The 22,831-nt window shown below is 38.9% G+C and overlaps 1 protein-coding gene across 2 annotated transcripts in view; it reads left to right on the forward strand.

Annotated features, from left to right (window-relative positions):
• Window positions 1-22,831, forward strand: part of ptpro (protein tyrosine phosphatase receptor type O) — a 68,760-nt gene that overhangs the window by 24,886 nt on the left and 21,043 nt on the right. For both annotated transcript variants that reach the window (XM_072672662.1, XM_072672663.1), the window contains exons 2-13: window positions 8,204-8,483; window positions 9,485-9,640; window positions 9,993-10,145; window positions 10,710-11,273; window positions 11,711-11,872; window positions 13,379-13,575; window positions 14,035-14,155; window positions 15,345-15,538; window positions 16,914-17,025; window positions 17,551-17,714; window positions 20,468-20,588; window positions 21,830-21,963. In XM_072672662.1, coding sequence (XP_072528763.1) covers window positions 8,204-8,483; window positions 9,485-9,640; window positions 9,993-10,145; window positions 10,710-11,273; window positions 11,711-11,872; window positions 13,379-13,575; window positions 14,035-14,155; window positions 15,345-15,538; window positions 16,914-17,025; window positions 17,551-17,714; window positions 20,468-20,588; window positions 21,830-21,963 — 2,358 coding nt within the window. The remainder of the gene's footprint in view (window positions 1-8,203; window positions 8,484-9,484; window positions 9,641-9,992; window positions 10,146-10,709; window positions 11,274-11,710; window positions 11,873-13,378; window positions 13,576-14,034; window positions 14,156-15,344; window positions 15,539-16,913; window positions 17,026-17,550; window positions 17,715-20,467; window positions 20,589-21,829; window positions 21,964-22,831) is intronic.

Consider the following 22,831-nt stretch of genomic DNA (forward strand, 5'->3'; position numbering starts at 1 on the left):
TCGACGTAATCTTGCCCATCTCAATTATTTATTTATTTATTTTATTTCTGTTAGTACTTTTCCCCACTGTGTGTGTGAGTTCTTGTGGCTCCCAGCCAGTCTGTGACTTGGAAGCAACTTGATCAGCCTATTTAATTGTTATTTCACGAGGTAAAATGTTTAATTGTGATTTTGATTTTGATCGCCCAGCACTACCTTTCTGTTGTTTCTAGTTGTGGATGGACTGTTCTTACTGACATGAGAAGGAACTGCTCCTTTTTTGTTTTTCCTTACAGATCACACCAATGCACAAAAATCACATTTCTAACCTATAAACCCTAACCCTAAATCGCATTTTCTAACCCATTTTCTGATATCCATGGTTCATTACCCATTGTAACAGTCTGACAGGACACATGCCCACTAATCTCCACATCATTGTCGACACATCCTGATGTGATTTTCTTTTAGCCATGTTTTGAAATTCACCTGCAACTGCAGGTTGGTAAGTTTGCATGTCAGTCAAACGTCTTTTCTTGTCAAAATAGGCCATTCTTGGTCATGCAAAGCGGCTAAATGTTCCAGACTCTCCAACCTGATCGAAACATTTGGAAACCTAACTGAAATACCGAAATGTACTACTTTTCTTTGGTTCCGTTTCGGTTTAACACATTGCACGCATCCTGTTTTTTCACCTAACCTGGCATTATGAGTGTGGATCTTTTTAGGAAGGACACAGTGTACCTTTAACAGCGACCTCAACACAGATGCTCCGTGGCTTCATTTTGGCACCTCCTGCCAAGGGCTCCGAGCTGGAACCATCCCCACTGTTTGAGTTAATGAAAGAGCATCTTATCTCTGCCTGCTCCCCACAGCACTGTCTGTCCTACAGGAATCCACCTTATCTGAGACAAAATAACACTATACTTCCCTTGCAGCATTGTCATTGTCAGACAGGGAATGTGCAATATAGAGCCTTATCAGATAGAATAAGACGATGACTGATTTTAATCGACAGTGTGTAGTATAAAATCAGTGTAATATTTTTTAGCATCATCCCTTCGTTTGGTGTCTCACCATAAAATTGCATATAACCTCAAAATGTTTATAATTTTGTACATATTTTTCTTTACTTAGTGCTTACCAGACCCCAATGATTGGCCAGCACCAGTGTATATTGACAAGTGATGCAACATACCTAAATACAGGACACATACACAATTTTAAGGGTTTGTGTATATAAATATACCATATATTCATTTGTCCTAAATAATTGTCACAAACGCTAGCAAACAGACTAGTGGTTCCTGACATGGGAAATCTTGAGCATGCAGTCTTGCTTAAAACGCTTGTCTGTGTGAAAACTTGAACTCCCTGCTGCTGAACTATTATTATATATATTTTTGGTACACCAGTGAAACCAGTACTGACAGTAATGGTGATCTGACAAGCTCATTTTCTCAACAGCTCTGTTGTACTAAGATCATCTTAAATGGCACAGAGTGTTTCCTGTGATGCTAGTAATTTTAATCTTTAATCTTTAAAAATTAATCTTTGAATCCCATTATGACTTTAATGGCATAATTTCTCCAGGCAGATATAGAGAAATGGCCAAATGTAATTTTTTTAATAATTTATGTTATGGCTCATGTGTTTTATACCAGCAAAGTGTGATATAATGCAATTTATCATAAATATATGCATAATTGTGAGTCTTTAAAGCCATGCTCTCAAAACAGAGTTAATACCTTTTTAAACAGTGTTTCACTGAATTGTTGGGTATTTACTGTAAAGCTTGTCTGTGTGTGGCATATGGTGCCTTGGACCTCTACATTTGCAGTTGTGACAGATTCACCTGCAGGTTGCACTGAAACTAATTGGCTTCTGTGGAAATGTCCTGTGTGGATTTGTCTTAACTTGTTCTAACTTTCATATCTGACTCAAATTGCTAATAGCAATTGCTAATATCCCATCTCTAAATCTGAGTCTACTTTAATGAGATGTATACATTGTCATTATCTTGTTTACAGCACATGATATTTAATAATTCATGCATGTGCTGAACTGAATGTATGCATTCTTATCTTAGATCCTTTCATTTGCAGAAGGGCTTTAAAATGAAAGGATCTTCTTTGAATGAAAGGTTCTATCTTTCTCCATCTTTCTTTTTTTTAAATGCCTTTGTCCAGCTTTTAATGTTCCCACATATCATGCTAGCCTGTTGCATAAAAATTCTAATAATGCTATGTTTCCACCTATTTTATTTTTATTTTTTTAAACCACTTCTTACATTTTTTATATTAATTTAATGACCAACTTCAGAATTTGGCTACCACACTGGTATAGCCTGGTATAATTTGTTTTTTATTGACTCCTTGTTAATATTGAATGATCTAGCTGCTCATTTTTAGTTCAGTTTTACACTAGAAGCTGTGTATAGCATTGTCAGCTGAAAAAATAATGTTTTCATGATTCTTTTATTTTTAGCAAGTCTTAACTTGTGAGTGACAAACATGGCAGAAGTGTATTTTTGCATGGCTGTGGTGGTGTAAATATACTCAATATACCCATATACTCATATACCCAAATCACTAAATTGGTTAAGGATCATGGCTTAAAACATCACAAACAATTTGTACCTGAACGTTTTACAGAGCTCTGCTTGTACTCTGTATTAGCCAATAGCATCATTATAAACTCAGGGTAAAAAAACACATTCAGTGCCCTGCTTCTTACATTGCATTGTTCTTAACATGGATTTTATTGGCCGCAATTTTGAGTTGCTGGGGGCAGCAGCTTAGAGCAGTAGACTGGCTGGGGACTGTGAGAAGAGGCAGGCATTTGGTGTAGCGTTAAGACCAACTTGCCGAGAAACAAAACAAACCAGAGGTCAGTCAAGTGCTTCCCGGTGGAATCAGACAGATCCTAGTGTATCCAGAAAGCAGAGAGGGCTTTTTGCTGTTTGCTTTCGCCACCCCAGAGCCTCCCCGTTTGAATAAAAATAGTGTTTGAAGTGAAGGAAGACATGGCTCATAGCCGCAAAATTGCCTCCCCGAGGACATTAAGCTAAGCTGAGGAAGCCTGTGTTTGACTTTGAGGGCCCTCTTCTCCCTCTTCTTTCTCTCAGTATCTTGCTAAGCACATGTGATGGAGCACTCTTTGATGCCATTGATCCAGCTGTCTGTACTGGAAGTGGCCCAAGGGAGGTTATGGAAACGAGACGCAGACAGAATGCTGAGAGCACGAGACTCTCGCTTTATGTTCTCCTCTGGCGAAGTCAGTCCTTAAACGTTGCTTTGCCTATGGTTGCAGAGATGACTTAATCCACTTTAGCCTTTAGACTAGGTTGAGGAGTCTACTGTAGGGTTACACAATATATGTTTTATTAACAGTATATATTGGTTATTATGACATTGGCCTGCAATGCAACCAAGCCCTCAAATCAGGGATGCAAAGAGTTAAAGCAATGCTGCATAACGTTTGCACTGTAACAACCACACATGCACAAAAAATGGTATGGTATGTGGTTGTGTGATAATTGTGGGTCTTATGCAGGTAGATCGCACCATGCTGCATCTTACCCTTTCTCGTTTCATTTCCAGTCAGTTGCTGTGTGGCATGGCCCATAAGTTTGGCTGGGTGGTGAAATACTGTCTTGTGTTATTATATTGTCACTGACAGAACAAAAACTTATTAAAAAGTATACATTACCGTTACTTTTCACTTATGTGAAAAAGATTATAAGAGAGGAAGTAAAATCTGTTTACATTAACATCCATTAAAAGTGCATGTGACGTTAATTTAGTGGCCAATGGAATTAACATGAAAATTACCATGTCAGAATGCACCCTGCACATGTAAATTCGCCAATGAATTGTGTGAATAAATGCAACAGATTATCTATATGTTTCCAGATATTCCCTCACCCTAGTTAGAAACTGTAAGTGATGATCTTGGATGAAAGTTGTGTGCATTGTTTTGTGATGGATGATAATAACGAAATAAGGAATAGTTTAATAAGGAAATGTGTAACGCTGGAGAATTCAGAAGTACAAAAACAAAACAAAAAAATAATAATTAATATTCAGTTAGCCAGTAGAGCATCTGGCTAAACAGTCTGCAATTTAGCACTGTGGCTACAACAGCAAATGGCTTAGGAGTGGACTTCCAGTGCTTAATGATGGATTTACGTCAGACATGCACTGTGGAACCTTCACTGTAACTCTCATGAAAACGTTGTCACTTTGAATATGCAAGGTTTTTGCTCCATATGTAAATATTCACATTCTTTTAGAGAGTCACCTACAGTGGTATGTGAATGTAGCTTCTGGAGTCCTGCCTTGGCACTGTTAGTATAGAAATGTATATGAGGAAGGGCAGAAGTGTTATCCAGTGTGATTCATTTGAATGAGTTAAAAAGTCTTTTGGCTAGGAAGCTAAGGGGCAGCACAGTAGATCAGCAGGCAGTGTGGTTGTGTCGGTATGTGAATTGGCTATGCTAAATTGCCCCAAGGTGTAAGTGGTACCCCATGGTGAACCGGCGACCTGTCCAGGGAATATTCCTGCCTTGTGTCCAATTAATCCGGGTAGGCTTTGGACCCAGTGCCACTTTCTAGATGTGATTTCTATTCTGAGCATAGGCTTAATGTTTTTGGAAAAACATGGAATGAGCAGAATTAAGAAGATATGTAAGGATTTATGTATTTTCAGTAATGGTCTGGAAAAGTAGAAGAACCCTCTTCTTGCTCTAATTTGCAACAATTACCAATAGTTTATCTTCAGTAGGGGATAACGCTTTAGATTTAGTACTCGCAGGGAAAGATAAATCATTGTTTGTTGGGGCTGTAGTTTGACCATGACTGAGAAATCATCTGTCCAATGCTACTTAGCCCCCATGCACAGTGGCTCCGCTAATTTTAAGACCATCTTAGTTGTGGTGGACTAGAAATGTACCCAAATAGAAAATCAACAGCTATTACTTTAATGAAAATAAACAAGCACTTTTACTTAAGGGAAGGCACATTTTCAGCAATTAACCGAACCATATTCAAAGGAGATAAAAAGAGGGAAAGGAGAGCATATTTTTTCCTAAAATTATATTTAAAAAAAAAACTTAAAGTTAGAACATGTGAGAGGCCTCTGTGAAACAGGACCATTAATCTAGCTGTGTAAACTGGGAGTGATCCATAGTGGCTATATTTTTCCTAATCAATTATATTGTCTTTGTTTTTTTAATAACAGTGATTGCCCACTTTATTTAACATGCATGCAGGAAATGCATACAGAAAAAATGATTCTCAGTTTAATGGATTTAAATGACCATATTGATAATACCATTAAAAACGGTTTAGGAGCCTTTCTCACTCTTTAAAGAGTGTAGAGCTTGTCACCATAGGAGCCGTCTGCTTTCCAGTATTGATGGCTGATATCATTTGGGCCTGTTTCCTCCTGCAGCAGTAGTTGCCCTCAGTCCCTGTGTTCATTGAAATTTCCTGCATCGCTGGTGACAGTAGGGATTACGTGGGTGGGTAAGGGGAAAGTGTGTGTGTGTGTGTGTTTTCTGCATCCTAAAACTTGTGATTGTGGATTTGTGGATCTAAGGCTGTTCTATGTTAAATTTCTTACAGTTCTGGAAATATTTCAAAACAAGAATTTTTGGAATAAAACCTTCTGCTGTTACACACATTAAAAATATTGTCCAATTTGAAGCATTGTGGTCTGTTTGAGCAAATCTGTGCTTGAATATATATATAAACTGTATATATATATATATATAAAAATATATATATATATATATATATATATATATATATACAGTGCCCTCCATAATTATTGGCACCCCTGGTTAAGATGTGTTCTTTAGCTTCTAATAAATTCTAAATAATATAGGGCCACGATGGAAAAAAAAGAGTAAAATCCAACCTTTAACTCAAGTGAATTTATTCTGTAGGAAAAAAATCCCACATTAAGAAATAATTGTTTAACATCAAATCATGTGTGCCACAATTATTGGCACCCCTGATGTTAATACTTTGTACAACCCCCTTTTGCCAACAAAACAGCACCTAATCTTCTCTTATAATGTTTCACAAGATGGGAGAATACAGATAGAGGGATCTTTGACCATTCCTCTTTGCACAATCTCTCTAAATCATCCAGCAACCTGGGTCCTCTCCTCTGCACTCTCCTCTTCAGCTCACCCCACAGGTTTTTAATGGGGTTGAGGTCTGGGGACTGAGATGGCCATGGGAGGAGCTTGATTCTGTGTGTGGTGAACCATTTCTGTGTAGATTTGGCCATATGTTTTGGGTCATTATCTTGCTGAAAGACCCAGTGACGACCCATCTTCAGATTTTGGGCAGAAGCCACCAGATTTTGTTTTAAAATGTCCTGGTTTTTAAAAGCATTCATGATGCCATGCACCCTAACAAGGTTCCCAGGGCCTTTGGAAGAGAAACAGGCCCACAGCATCACTGATCCTCCCCCATATTTCACAGTGGGCATGAGGTGCTTTTCTGCATACTCAGCTCTTATGTTACGCCAGACCCACTTAGAGCATTTGTTGCCAAAAATCTTAGTTTCATCTGACCAAAGCACACGGTCCCAGTTGAAGTTCCAGTACTGCTTAGCAAACTTTAAACGTTTGCATTTATGATTGTGAGTGAGAAAAGGTTTTTTCCATGCATGCCTCCCAAACAGCTTGTTGGCATGCAGATAGCGCCTGATGGTTGTTTTAATGACTTTGTGACCCCAAGAAGCTACCATTTGTTGCAATTCTGTAACAGTGAGCTTTGGAGACCTTTTTATTTCTCTTATCATCCTCCTCACTGTGCGTGGTGGCAAAATAAACTTGCGTCCTCGTCCAGGCTTATTTACCACTGTTCCAGTTGTTTTAAACTTCTTAATAATTCCTCTGACAGTAGATATGGACAGGTGGAGGTGAGTGGCTATTTTCTTGTAGCCATTGCCTGACTTGTGGAGGTCAACACACATCTGCCTTACTTGAATGGTATGTTCCTTTGTCTTTCCCATGTTGAAGAGAAATGGCCTCTGTGTCACGTCATATTTATACCCCAGGGAGACAGGAAGTTGTGAATTACTAATTAAATGTTCCTACATGCTCTAATCAACTTCGGAAACTACTGTAGAATTGACAGAAATACTTTAATTACATTTATTTCCTAAGAAATGTTAGGGGTGCCAATAATTGTGGAACAGGTGATTTTATGAAGAATAATTATTTCTTAGTCAGGGTTTTTTTTTTTTTCCTTCAAATTCACTTGAGTTAAAGGTTGGATTTTACTCTTTTTTCCATCGTGGTCTTATATTATTTAGAAAAAAACTCAATTTATTAGAAGCCAAACAACACATCTTAACCAGGGGTGCCAATAATTATGGAGGGCACTGTATATACACACACAGACAAAATTGCTGGTACCCCTCGGTTAATGAAAGAAAAACCTACAATATAAATATATAAATGAACAAATAAAAATCCGACATTGATTTTGAACCATGCTTCAGCAGAATTATTTTAAAAAGTAAACTCATTAAACAGGCCTGGACAACAATTATGGTACTCTGTTGTTGTATGTTCTGGGGCTGCTTTGCTGCATCTGGCACAGGGTGTCTTAAATCTGTGCAGGTTACAATGAAATCTCAAGACTATCAAGGGATTCTAGAGAGAAATGTGCTGCCCAGTGTCAGAAAGCTTGGTCTCAGTCGCAGGTCATGGGTCTTGCAACAGGATAATGACCCAAAACACACAGCTAAAAACACCCAAGAATTTCTTTGGAAGGAGCTGAAACATTTCGTCTGGTAAAGGCACCCTTCAAACCCCCTTCAAAGTCCCATTGACAGTTACAGTAATCATTTAATTGCAGTGGTTGCCTCAAAAGGTTGTGCAACAAAATATTAAGTTAAGGGTACCATCATTTCTGTCCAGGCCTGTTTCATTAGTTAATTTTTAAAAATAATTATGTGGAAGCATAGTTGAAAAGCAATGTCTGACATTCATTGGTTAATTTTCATAGCATTTTTATTTATTATTATTATCAGATGCAAGTTGTTTCTGTGACCATTGTGGGTTTTTCTTTCATTAACTGAAGAGTACCAGCAATTTTGTCCATGGGTGTATATTATATTTAACCTTCTGTCTCATCTGTACAGTAATATCAAATCATTTAACATTTTTTTCTCTCTCTCTTTTGTCTTTGCTCCTCAGAGCGTGACTCCTTTTCAGGTTACGTTACAGGATGACAGCTACATCACTATGACCTTGGAACCCTCTGATCTGAGGGAAAACGTCACTGCATATGCTGCAAAGATATCTGGGGAGCCGCACAACCACATCCTGCCCTTTCAGAGTGCCAACAACAGCCAATTGGCCCCAGCAACCCTTCTTTATAATGCATCCTACCATGGGCTCTGCTACACAATTAGCCTCCTGATGAACAATGGTGTCACCTGGTCCAAACCAGTCAGGACTGTGACTTTACTAACAAGTAAGACAGCTCAAGGGTTGAAACTGCTAGACAGCAGTAATGTGGACCATTATTCTTCCTTTTATCTTTGGCTGCCTTTAAAACTTGATTAAACTGCTTGATCAAAATACTCTCACTTCATTTGTATAGTGTGATCAAATAGTGAATAAATACAATTTGTCAAGGGGTGCCAAAACACAAAAGACTGTATGTACTAGTATGTGACTTGGTAGTAAACATAGTGTTTGTAGCTCATCAAACTTAAAATGCCAAATCTTTCATTAAACTAAAAAATCAAAATCATCTCTGTGACCTGTAAAAATGTTTGGGCACTCTAAGGCTCAGTTTGGTCACTGTTACAGTCTCAGACCTTGATTAGCAAATCTGACCTGAGGCATGTCACTAGTTATAACAAGGAACTGTCAGCTGCATCAAAATTCCAAGCTCTCTCGAACTCTTCGAACTTTGTGCTTACACTCAGCAACCATGAGCTAACAGTCTATGCAACTGTCCAAAGATCTGAAAACGAAAGTAATTGATGCTAAGAAGATGGCCATGCATGTTAAGCTTGCGGTTTTTCACAGTGCAGAATGTTTTTAGGAAAGACCAGTTCAGGAGGATTGTGGAGGTCTGATTGTATGCTGGTAAGACAGTTAAATCGAAACCTTTAATGGCTGTTAAGAACCAGCTGGAGGTCAGGAGTAGTTCTGCAACATTCCACTGTGCACGTTTGTTGGTACAAAACAATATTCAGGAAATAACCTCAACTTTAAGGATGCCCCAGAATAAGTCATATAAGTTTGGGAAATACCTTATAGTATACAAGATTTGTGGATAGACATTAAATAAGCTGAGCTGTGCATGCAAGACAATCTCAGAACTGGAGACCTTCTGCAAAAAAATATTTTATCTTTATAAATTGTGCAAATAAGTAAGTCAGTAGACTAATCGACATTGCTCTCTGCCACAACATTGCTCTCTGCCACATGGTCATCTTACACATTGCTCTTTTTCTTTTACAGAGCCTCTCTCACTGGAGAGTGTGCAGATTTCAGACTACCAGGCAACTCCAGAGACTGGAGTAGTGTTTGAGCTCATCTCCCCTGATAGAAACACCTTCAGCAGAGTGAACATCAGCTACTTTGAGGGCCACGAACCACGATCTATGCTCTACAAAGGTCAGACTTTGGGGAGAACAGATGGATTGTGCTTACTGGGGTCATTAACTCATGCAGAAAAAAATTCAATTAAAATCCTGTCCAACAGGGAATATGTAGAAAAAAAAGACTGTACTTGGTAAATTAATTGAAATAGATGAAAATGGATCTAACTGGTTTATTTTGTTTTGTTCATACAGTTTTCCCATTAGTGCCTTTTAGCCGATATGTTAACATTAACTTTAATTTGTAAATGTATTATTATAGTTTATATTTTTGGACATTTTATGACTGCAATCTTTTCATGATCTGTCAGTCTTGTCTTTGAGTCCTGGAATTAATGGCCAACTGTTTTTTTTTTTTTTTTACCCAGATTTCCTGAAAGGAAAAACTGTGTTCAAGCACTGGCTGCCTGGAACGTGTTACAGCAACATCACCTTCCAGCTGATCTCAGAAGCTACTGTCAACAAAAGCACCCTGGTAAAGAAGAGTGAAGTGAGCACTGAGGCACGGTACCACAGAACAGGTACATTTCAGTACCTAGATCCTATAAGCTTAACAGAGTTCAGTGATTGCTAAATTTGTAACCTAACAGGCACCAGTATTTGGAATGTGGAGTTTTGTTTGGTTTGTGGTGGGTAGTGGTCAGGGTTAAAGTGTTCTTATGCTATGGTTAGACTATGGCTGACAGTGTTAACATTTAAGCCAGAAATTAGATCTAAATCTGCATGTTTGTGGATAATAGCGGTAGAGGTTTGGTAAAACATCTGTTGTTAGTTCAGAATTAACATATTTGGTTCGTCAGTCAAAACATTTACTGTGTGAGAGGTGTGTGGACAGATCTGTCACAGTTCCCCATGGGTCAACACCTTTAATTAATTATTCAGGCCAATTTGAATGCTAGTAAAAGTGAACTCAGAGCACCCATCAGAGTCACTGTGACCTGCATTGAGTTAATTATCCTCATAACGAGATGCTATTAAATTTGCTGCTTCCCAGAGAAGATCATTACTTATTGATAAAATAACCCTCACTTTATTTGCTGTGAAACACAGCTGCAGTACTTAGCTTCTCTCTTTCCTTTCTGTAGTACCCAGTGCTCCTCTCAACGTGTCTCTGAAGATTGTTCATCTCAGTGGAAGAGGCTTGCCAGTGACTAACTTGCGCGAGCGGAAGACAGCCCGAGAAGCCCACATTTCACGGAGGACGCGTGATATCCCCCTAATTGAGGAACAGGAAGATAAGGATGTTCATGAACGAAACGAGGAGCCACATCGCGAAGAGGACACTAAAACAGTCACCCAGCCACCTCACAATGTAAACAGCAGCTTAGCACAAATTCTGAGTACTGCTGAATACACAACTATTGACACACTTGTTAACACTAACACCAGCAACACTTCAAAAGATGAGGACCCGACAGATGCTACGTGGCCAGAGCCGGCAGGAAGCCCCTCACCAACCGACGATGAGTTTGTGAATGCAGTTGTTTCAGAGTATGAAGACTCAAATGAGCCCGGCTCAGCCATGGACCTCACCCCAGAGCCCACGGTCATACCCACCAAACTGCCCCCAATTTTGCTGGAGCTCCGCTGGCTGCCCCCTCGCCCTCCCACTGCATTTGATGGCTTTAATATCTACATCTATCGGGATGGTAAGTTAGGTCTCCCAACTTTCCCTCCAATGAATGACCTTTGGCAGCAATTCCTTTTCCTTTTGAATTTTAAGCACAGTTAAGAAACAATTTCTGTAAAGTTACAAATAAAAAATTAAATAATATGCAGGTATTTTTAGATTTATTTATATTTATTTATTATTTAGATTTATATCACCTAAACATTCTGCTGCTCAGCATCATACATGTCAAAACATATAGCTACTAATAAAGCTAATAATTGCCACAAAGGTAGTGGTGTATTACAGTTTATTTACTTCCATTTGTATCCTGTTAGTCTAATATTATTGTTCTTTTAAACATCAGTGCTGGCTTGAATGTAAGACATTACTATGTAAGAAATTATGTTGTTTTTATTTTGATTATTAGAATAATTTCTGAAAATCAAGATAAAAAAAAAACTCTTACTCCTTTAGGTAACTCAACTGAGACAGCTACAGTGGATGAAAACACTCACGAATTCTTTACTGAGATGTCTGAGCCTGGAACGTATCGTGTGCTGGTCACCACCATTAGCTCCTCAGGAGACTGCGAGCCTAGGGAGAGTGCTTCACACACAGGATTCACCTTCTACCTCAGTGCGTACTGCCCTTTACAGTTAATCACAAAGCGTAGGTGTGGTAGTAGACGTATACATAAGTAGATACAATGGTAGTAGGTAGAGGTCAGGTCAGATGTGCAAATTGTAGTAGCAGCATCACAAAAGTTCTTATTTTTCAAACATTGCAAGTAAATGAGCTTTAGCAGCGTTAATGTTCAAATATTACAGCCTTATTTAACAGAGCAATAATATATCTGCTTCACCTCCCTAATTTAGCTTAGTAGAGAACTGTAATTTGTTAATCTGGTAATTATGGACTGTGACGTGTTTTTAAGCCAGCTAGTCTTACCAATTGTGTATGCTCTTTGCACCCTTTTAATTGAAGCTGATGGACATATATCTTACCAGAGAGAAGTCGTCAATCCATTGTTTTTGGGCCCTTTTTCTGGGGGGGGGGGATTAATTCCGGCTTTTATGTGTCTCTGAAGAGTTTTCGGCTAATTGATCATGCACTGTATAACAAAAGCACATGTTTCAGTTTTTGGGTGAGCTGCCACTGCTATTTTAACTTAGCACAGAAAGTAAGTAAATTTGTGTTTGATAGATTTTTTCTTTGTTGTATCAATGCTTCTTATTAGTAAATCTCATACCGTTGGAAAGCCTGTTAATTTCCTTTTTAAATGTTGCATCCCATGGCATGGCATCCCATTCTTCAATCAGCATTTGTCGCAAGTCAGCCAACGTGGTTGTGTTGGTCAGTCTGGCACGAACAGCACGGCCAAGCTGATCCCACAAGTGTTCAATGGGGTTGAGGTCAGGACTGCTGGGGGCAAGCATTGTCATTTTGGAGGATTGAGTTTGGTCCCAGACTGTGGAGATATGGGATTGCCACTGGTTGCAGAATTTCATCTCAATATCTTTCTTGCTTTGAATTTGCCTCCAGTGGCAGGCCCCGTTTTTCCAGTGAGCGAGATGCCGCCTCACACCATCACACTGCCTCCACCAAAAGATGTTACTTTATTGGTGCAGCAATCTGCATAGCTTCTCCACACTTTGACCCTAAGATCCAAGTTCCGTAGGCAAAATCTGGACTCATCGCTGAATGTAACGTTCCTCCCCATGTTCAGGTTTCAGTGCATGTGTTGCCGACACCAGAGCAACAAGATTGACGGTAAAGGGCAGTCATGGCAGGCCTCCTGACAGCCCGATGAGTTCTGAGTCTGTCTCCGACATCCCTGTTATATTTGGAACTTGGCCTTTAATTTGGAGATGGTACGACTTGGTTTTGCAGAACACCACAAATTGCCTTATCACACAGGCCCTATTCACATCAGTCAAACATGGCATGCCGATTGTTGGAGCAAACACCTACTGACCACTGCAGGAGGGCCCATGTTCCATGTAAAATGGAAATTAACAGGTTTTGCAACGGTAGAACATTTATTGCCAAGAAGCATTGTTACAACAAAGAAATAATCTATATATATATACATATATCTATGTGTGTGTAGCAGATTTTTTCATCAGTGTCTCTGTGCCGCAGGCCCCACAGGTGAGTGGCTGGAGCAGCCAAAGGAGCGTCCGCTGGCAGTAAGCATAAAGATGTTAGGTACAAGCACTGCCTCTGTGTCCTGGGCTCCATCCACTCAGAGCCACAATGGCAGCCTGGTCTCAGTTCTGTCTCTGACCTGCCTCAAGCCCAGCCTCAGCCAGCGCATGGAGAACACCTACTGCTCCGAGGTATAACATTTGCCTTCTACAGACATTTTTTCTCAACATTTTCTTTTTTAAGTGGTTTTCAAAGACTGTAGTGCCTCCCCAGCCGTAACACCTGATGCAACTAATCAGCTAATTGACAAGCCCTTGTTGAAGTGAGTGTGGTAGAGCAGGAAGAACTTTCAAATGCACAGGGAAGGGGAAACTCTAGGAGCACAGATAATGACAACAGAACCTCTGTGTTAAGTGGGTTTTGGGTTTTCTTGACGAAATAGCAACATATGGTTTCTTAAGATCGGAACGTTTTTTCATAGTCTATGTTAGTATCGCATAGAAGGCAGGAACATAAAAAAAAATATTATTGAGAACTCATTCAAAACCATTCCTAAAGTCCACAGTATGCTCTAATGGTAAAATGAATGTCACTATGTTTATCTGGTTCTTTGAATGATTCCTCAAAATGGATTTGATTTTGTTTTACAGGAAAACACCACAAGTGATATCATCACCAACCTTACCCCAGGTGCTCAGTACAGAGTGGTGGTATACCACACCAATGGACCTCTAATTAGCCCACCCTCTGACCCAGTTATTATTGATATAGGTAAGCATTTGTAGGTAGAATTTTGGAGTTTCGGATCAGGTTTATTAAAAGAAGATTATATCATATACAATAATTATTTCTGTTTTGCAGTCATGTGCAATTATTCTTTCTATTAGTTAACTAATCTTATGAATATATTAATAATTAAGTGTAATTAAGTTCTCAATTATAAAATAATTGAACCATAATAATGAAAAAATCAATACTTATTTTAATATTTCAATGTTTTTTTGATCATTATCTCTTATGAACACATAGGGCATTATTTTGCAAAAAAAATAAAAAATACCTCAGTGTTAACAGATAATAATAGTTTTATGTCACAGCAACCTCTTTCCTGAACTGGAGTATCAATATGTTTACTAAAATGCTACAAACTTAAAATGGTTAAAACTTGAAATTATTTAATCACTTAGTATATGTAAGATAATCACTGGAAAATATATTTTTGTATCAGTGCAGTGCCAGGAAAATAATTAACAGATTTACAGGCTGTAGCAGCAGGCTGTGATGTTAACATAAACTATTCACTCACTTGTACATAGCCATTAAAGTAAACATGTAAAGCGCTTGAGCAAAATTACGGTAGCGAACAGAAATTACTCTTAATACAGGGCGATGAAGCATTTACGGTGCTGTTATGCTATGCAATTCACTAGAAGACATTTACACATTGCAAGTTATTGCACCATATTGTTGGGTCTCTGTCCAAAATACTCCCACAATTTAGATGCCTTTGGAAAATGTCATGGCTGCATCCCAAACCACACACTTTTATTCTTTGCTTGCTACATTGACTGTTTTTTTGTCAAATATTTTAGTGTGTTAGTTTGCGGTGTAGTGTGCCATATTTCCATAATGATGATGAAAATTGCATCAACAAGTCCTCCCCAGCCCTACAATGTTACATTTAACAAGTAAACAATAAAATGTGCAGACGTGTTCTCTGTAGAGAATGTGTTTTTATTTATACTTTAAAAATCAAAAAAGACTTCTGGTCTGACCAGAGGCTTCCAAACATTTGCCTTCAACTGTAGGAACATTTAGTAGTAGCTATCTTGCTCTTTTGGTGAACAGTACACCTCATATCCTTTTACTTTATTACTTACACTCAAATACGCTGGTTCCATAACTGGCTATTGTTTACCTGATCATGCTTGCCTAATTCTGACCCCTGTTTCTTTGGCAGAGCCAACGGGAGTGCGAGACTTGGTGGTATATTCGCTGAGTCCCACTGCGGTCATATTAAGTTGGCAGAGGCCCTACCATGTTGCCTTCCGTAAATACGTGCTGCAGACCTTCTTCTTCAACTCTGCTACGCAAACGTCCCAGTGGACCACTTACTACGAGATCACAGCGACTGCCTCCGTCATCGCCTCTGTGGTAATAATTAAATTACTTAAAGTATAATTACTTATTACTTATAGCCCAATAGGTGAGGACTGCCCAATACAAATGCCCCATTAGCGGTACTCTTTTTGAATAGGCTAGACTCAGGCTTAAATTATCTAGCTGAACTAATAAATCTTGTGGGCCGTATAATGGCGTCACAAATTGTGTGTGTGTGTCGCGGAGCTCCAGGGGCCTGGGGTTGTGGGTTCGGTCCTCGCTCCGGTCAGGTATCCTTCTGCCTCCAAAAAGACACATTGTAGGTGAATGGGCTATGGCCAGTTACCCCTTGGTCTGAGTGTTTCAGTGAATAGGGGAGTGAATACTGGTGCCCTGTCCAGAGGGTATTCCTGCCTTCCGCCCAGTGATTCCAAATAGGCTCCGGATAGTTACCAGGAAGAAGCAGATAAGACGATGCATAAATGGAGATATGGGTGACAGTAGCCACAGTAACAATGAATATGTTAAATAAGAGTGTAGTTAATGCCTGTTATAGCGCCCCTTACAGCAGCAGTCAGAATCCAGTGGCGCATTAAATCAGTTTTGCGCAGCTTGAAGCAGTTGTGTTTCAGTAGTTGTTCCTTATGTTTCTGACCTGTGTCATAACAGCTTTTGGCAAATGAATGAAAATGTAACCAGTCAAGTGAAGCGCTAGATTTATTCAGTAGTGTATATTGGACTATGATATGATATGATATGATATGACAATCTAAATACTGACGAACTCAAATAAGAAATGAAGAATTGTTGAGCTTTAACCTCATCTTCTGAGGTAATTGGTCATGCTAATACATAAATGATATCCCAGCGAGCATTTTTTTTTTCTTTACATAATTATTATATTCATGCTTAATCACTTGCTGCATGATCTAAATTACTCTTGCACAGTTTTGGTGGTGGAACAACGGGGGTGTTTATTGGCCTAAAGTGAGAATTAAAGGCTGCTGAAGCAGTGAAGTAGGAACACAATACAGCAGTTTAAACAAGGTCAGGGTTGAGGACGCAGCTTACAAGTTAATTAAATCAGACGGTGTAATGTGATACAGAAACAGATCAATGAGTGCAAAGGCCAGTCATCCCACCTGATCCTGAACGGCTGAGTGAAGTGGCAGTGCTACAGGGAGACAGAGAGAGACACAAGGAATTGCTTTAGTAAAGGGTATTAACGTAAGAGTAATAATGGAGCTTTTGTTGGAAAGAAATATCCCTTATGATAATGTTCTTCAGCCATGACTGCAAGCTTAAAAGCAACTTTATGCACGGATGAAAGCACTCCCAAGAAAGTGCAAACTATAATATATTGTAAAAGTCATAAAGTCTTAATAAAAGTAACTTTTAACCTTTTCCCACTTTCTTTCTCTACTAACAGAGAGTGACGGACCTGTTGCCTGCATGGTACTACAACTTCCGGGTGACCATGGTGACCTGGGGTGACCCACCCCTCAGCTGCTGCGATGGCTCCACTGTGAGCTTTATTACTGGTAGGTTAAACGACACTCAACACCATCAGTCCTTCAGCATCTGCACATTACACCTGGGCTCCATCTTTTATGCAGGACCTAAACAGATATGCTACAGAGATGAAGCAGCATTACAGCTAGGCCTACAGTTTAGGGTATTAATATCAAAACCTGGTCAGAGAAACAAGAAAAAATACCTTTGCATATCTAATGCATATGGCATAAACGCTGTGTTTCTTCATGGTTATATGGTCAGTAAATGCATTATGAATTCTGGCAGGTTGTAGTACTGTCATACTGTCCTATAGATTAAGAAAACCATTTATTTCCGCATATTATTTGATCATGCTAAGTACATGCAGACGTCAGAGTCAGAAATTGTCACTCAAATCATACTTAAGTACTATTTTACTAAGGGGCCAATGACATAACTGTAACATTTGGGTTAGATGATGATGGCTTGTTCTTTATAGGACATATTGTATTGTAAGACTCATAGCAACATGCAACAGCAAAAAAATGAATGTATTATACATTTTTTCTCAGCTCCTGAGGCCCCCCACATCTCTTCAGTGGATTATTCCCATGGGGTCTTGTACGTGCGCTGGACCTACGGGGACCTTTTCACTGACCTCTCTCACTCCAGAATGCTCCACTGGCAGGTGGTGGCTGAGGGCAAGAAGGGCTCTAAGAGACGCTTCTCCGTAGATGTAAGTCTTCGGACAGCAGCATTTAATCTATTCTGCTTTGTTGCATAATCGTTTATGTAATACCTAGGCAGCAGAAGTGCTCTGCTAACATCAGTTACATTATGGTAATTTCACTTGCATGTGTGGTAGCCCTTAGTTTCCCTGCATACAAACACAGTGATGACTATAGTTTACATTTGCTATATGGACAAAAGTATTGGGACACCTGCTCATTCTTTTTTTTCTTCCAAAATCAAAGTTATTAAAAGAGGTATTTATCTTACTCTCTACTGCTGTGAAGATTGTATTGCATTTAGCAACAAGAGCAGGGTGTTGGATGTTCACCACCCCACCTCATCCTCAACTCTACAACTCCTCCCAAAAGTATTGGACAGAGCACCATGATTCCAGAGAACGTAGTTTCACTGCTCCACAGCTCAATGCTGGAGGACTTTATAGCCCTCTAGCCTACACCTGGCAATATACATGGTGCGAATGGGTTCATCTGTATCTGCTCCCGAGTGTCCTATTCTATTGACAGTACTGCTCTACAGGGACTAGACAAGCTGTGTGTGTGTGTGCATTTTTGACATTGGACATGGAGTGTATATATAAATTTTGTTTAGGACACATTTGAGCAAAAAAACAATGGGCGTGTGTGTGCATTTTGGACATGGACATTGGACATGGAGTGTATATATAAATTTTGTTTAGGACACATTTGAGCAAAAAAAACAGTGGGCATGTGTGTGCATTTTGGACATGGACATTGGACATGGAGTGTATATATGAATTTTGTTTAGGACACATTTGAGGGGAAAAAAATAATAAAAAAACAATGGCTGGTTTTAAAGGTTTGTGTGGTTAGTAACTGGACCTCCATAATCTGCATCCTGCCTTGATTTACCGCCACCATTACCATCAGTTGCTGGTAATCTTTCTCACCATCACCATTCTATGGTGCTGCTAAGCCATAAAAAGTCCAGTGGTCTAAGAGCAACATCTGATCTGTCTGGTCTGAGCTCTGATAGAGCATCTTCAGACGGTTAGCTAATGATGAGAAGGTACTGTTAATTACTTTCTTGATGTACTTTTGAGGCCTAATTAAAAAGGCGCAGGGCGGCGCTGGTGCCTTCCTCCGCTCTCTCAGCTCTCTGGCAGTAGCCTGTAATGAATCCAATTACTCAACACACATATTTATCTAACACAGTGCAAAAGGATTAATTAGAGACTGCTAAATGTTTCCAGACAGAGATAGTCAGAGATGGCTAGCCGCCCACCAGCTTTGCTGGCCAATGCCTGTGTTTCTTACTCAGAAGGAGCTAAGGAAGGATTATTGTAGATGCACTTTTGTATAGCCCGTTTGTTTAGTCCTTGTGTATTTGAACTAAGTGGCATCATTGATCTTTTTCAACCAGCAGTCTCCTGATCGTTTACAAAACACTGCTTTATGTTCTTTTTGAAGAAAATCTAATTTGCAATAAACAGTGAGTGAATAATTTTGATTGCAACTGTAATATATTGTGTCGAGGGAAAAAAAGAAAACAGGAAAACCCTATCTCAAATGAGGGATTTTCAGGATTTTCTGGAAATTCAGAAAAACCTGGAAATGTAGAGTCATTGGAACTACTGGAAAATAATAAAACATGGCTATAAATATTATTGAGCCACAAAGAATATTTTAGCTATCAATGCTGTATTTATTATCTTAGTTTGTAATGCTGCACATGTGGCAGATGTTTAATGTCATTATTGAATACAAAAATATTTGTCATTTATTAGTTGGACATTGCTCTTTTGTTAAATGTCACTGGTTTATCTATATTTGCATAACTTTTTTGTTAGTCGTTCACACAACTTTCTATCTAAATTGCATTCCTTGACTTCCTTTTGATAAAGTCATTAGTTAAAAGCAGCATTATGCAAAAATAGTTTTTTTTGGCTCCCCATTCCAGGGACACTGCCAAAGATTTTGGGCCCCATTAAAAGAAATATAAAATGGCATAACCACCCCACTGCCCCAATCCTGAAAATGTAAAATATAACATTAACAATTCTGCCAAAATAGCCATATGCTTCACAAATAGCTACAGATAGCATGCTACTTTCATGACTCACTAATCATAATTGCAAATATGATGCGCTGAGTGTACCTTTATTACAAAAATAAAACAAAAGAAAAAGACAAAACATAAATGTAACTTGAGTTTGCGAAATACTTTCAAAATAAACTGCCCTAACCCAGGGGTTCTCACAGGGGTTCATCACAACCGCTAGAGTGCATAGCTGCCTCTCACACATTCTCTCAGTATTGACACCAATATCCGCACCACTACAATCTGTTCTGTTTTTTGCACAGTGGTACTATTTGCACTTCTGGTAGATGCTAACTGTATTTCTTTGACCTTGTACTTGTACTGAGCAATGACAATGAAGTCTTAAGATGCTACTACTCGTATGATGATATGGATGGACACAGAAAACTGCCTGCTATTAGGTTATTTGTGGAGTGGAAATTGTGTTTATTGTCTTGGGAAACGTTTAAATCTAAAATATTGCAAATTAGAGTTGCCTTCAGCAACCATTGGAACAGCTCTGAATTTCAAGTTGAATACTAGCCTGTAATTTTCATTTACTGGCACTTTTTGGAATACCTCCCACTGCTCTCTGACTTTGAGAGCTTCTGTGGACTGGGAGTAATAGTTCCAGCTTTAGCTATGTTTTTACTTTAGAGCTATTAGTTATTTTCCCTGTTCTTTTTCTCTCCTCCACAGGTGACACGTAACATGATGAAGGCCACGCTAGCTCTCCCTCCTGGCGACATCTACAACCTGACAGTCACCGCATGTACTGAGCGAAGTCGCAATACCTCCATGCCGCACATCATGAAACTAGGTCAGTAGTTGACCTCCGCCTTCTCGACAGCTCTCTCTTAGTGTCAACCAGTCTTCCTCTTAAAGCAAGGGTGTTACTCAGTTAACGTTACAGCTGTAGAGCAGAGAAAATTCTCTCTTGATGTTCAGTCAGAATCTTCTTCATCTTCACACTCTACGCATCACTTTACTTTGCTCTCAGAACCTGAAAGATCAGATTTTTCTGAAGGAAAAAAGTTAAACAGAAATATCAGTGAGCTGAAAATAGCCCAGTATCAAACACAACAAATAATTCTTTGATGCATTGGTAGGCCACAACCAACATGAAAATATTAGCATGTAAAAAAACTGCTTTTCTGCCTTAGAGAGATATGCAGAGTGTACTGAAACCACAGACCAGGCTTATATTAGAGATCCAGCTATCGGTTCCTCTAAGGCCATGTTTCAGTTTCTGTAGGACAGAGTGGCCACAGAGTATAGCTGTGAGAGCATGAAAAACTGAATATTTATAGATGTGTATATGTGTGTGTGTAAATCTTGTATGAGTATATTTCTAGCATCTTATTATTTTTATTGTGAGTTTTAATAATGATATATAAACTAATAATTTATATTATCACTTTTATGCATGGTGTCCATATACAGTACTGTGCAAAAAAATACTCTTTGTCTCTATTTATCAGTAAGTGTACAGAATACTTACATGTGTACAAATACTAAATATAACATTATAGTAAATACATTTAGAAATAAGGCAGAAGGCAGAATGTGCTGTTTTTATTAAACTGTTGATGTATAAGTTAGAAGAACATGTTTCACAGTTCTCTATTCGCTCCAGCCATTGTATGGATTTGTTCAGATCCACTACCAGCTCACCTCATTTACTTAAAACTAGGTATTTGATGGGAACGGTAAGTACTAACCTTCCTCAAGAAGAGGTTTAGTAATAGTTATGATAGTACTATCACACACATCAAATCACAGTGTGTTGTTTATTTATTTAGTTTCACATTTTTTCTAAAGTGAATGTTTTTGATAAATACCTTTAACAGATTGTTAAAGCCATGTACAAGCAGATGAAAGTGAAACTTGCAAGAAAATCATTGGTTTAGGATTTCAGTTCTCCCTCAGCAAAAGTGACCACCGAAGCCATTTTCCCTCTGTATCTTTTTTGCTGTACTTCAGTTTTTAAAATTCTGCTTTGTTGTGAGGAAGTTACTTAGCATGTAGCGTAATCAGCACACATTTTTTTCACTGTAACAGAGCCAGCACCACCCAAGTCCCTGTATGCAGTCAATGCCACACACTCTGCCGTCACCTTGCTCTGGACTGAAGAGGGAGTAGTGGACTTTTACCAGGTCAACTGCAAGCAACTTGGACCCAACAAACAGCTCAAGGTATGGAGTTACAGTAAAGGGATGTTTCCAGTTACAGTTAGCTCTGATTAGACAACAACTCCAGTTCCCTGCTGCATTAATTAAGCTTGTTACTATAGAAACCTAATTGTATGATTGGATTTGGCTGGTGCGTGGGTAAGCAGCAAAAACAAATGTACAAATGCACAAGAGCTGGCTAGAGATACAAGCAGAAAAAGACTGAAATGTAGAGTCAACCCTGTTTAGTGTGTAAATCAAATGTGAATGTGATATCCTTGATATCCTTTTCCTCCATTTAATGTTGTCCATATCTGTCGATATGAACAACATTAAGATCTATAGCACTAAAAATTTATATGTACAGTGCCCTCCATGATGCTTGGGACAAAGACACATTTTATGTGTCACAGGTGATTAAAGTACACATTCCAGACTCTAATTTAAGAGTATTGTTTTAAATTTATCGTAATTATTGAAACTATTTTTTACACACTCTCCCTCATTTCAGGACGCTATCATGTTTGGGACATTTGGCTTCACAGGTGTTTACTCAGATGTGTTTCATTGCATTCATTAGCACAGGCAAAAGATAGCAATACTTGCTTCTAAGCCTCCAAACACCTTGAATCTGTATTTGCCATTGTTCAACATAAGGGCAAGACCTTGATATTTCCAACTCTGTGGAATATCATAAAGAAGAAAGCACTGGTGAGCTCATTAATCACAAAGGGACTGTAAGGCCAAGGAAGACCTCTACTGCTGATGACAGAAGAATCTTCACTATCGTTCAGAAAATTCTTCAATTGTCTGTCTGACAAATCAGAAACAGCGGAGGCAGGTGTAAGGTGTGAACACTACTATCAGTAAGAGATGCCATGAACAGAAATAC

This window comes from Salminus brasiliensis, chromosome 2 (genome assembly GCF_030463535.1).
Source record: "Salminus brasiliensis chromosome 2, fSalBra1.hap2, whole genome shotgun sequence".
Classification (NCBI taxonomy): Eukaryota; Metazoa; Chordata; class Actinopteri; order Characiformes; family Bryconidae; genus Salminus; species Salminus brasiliensis.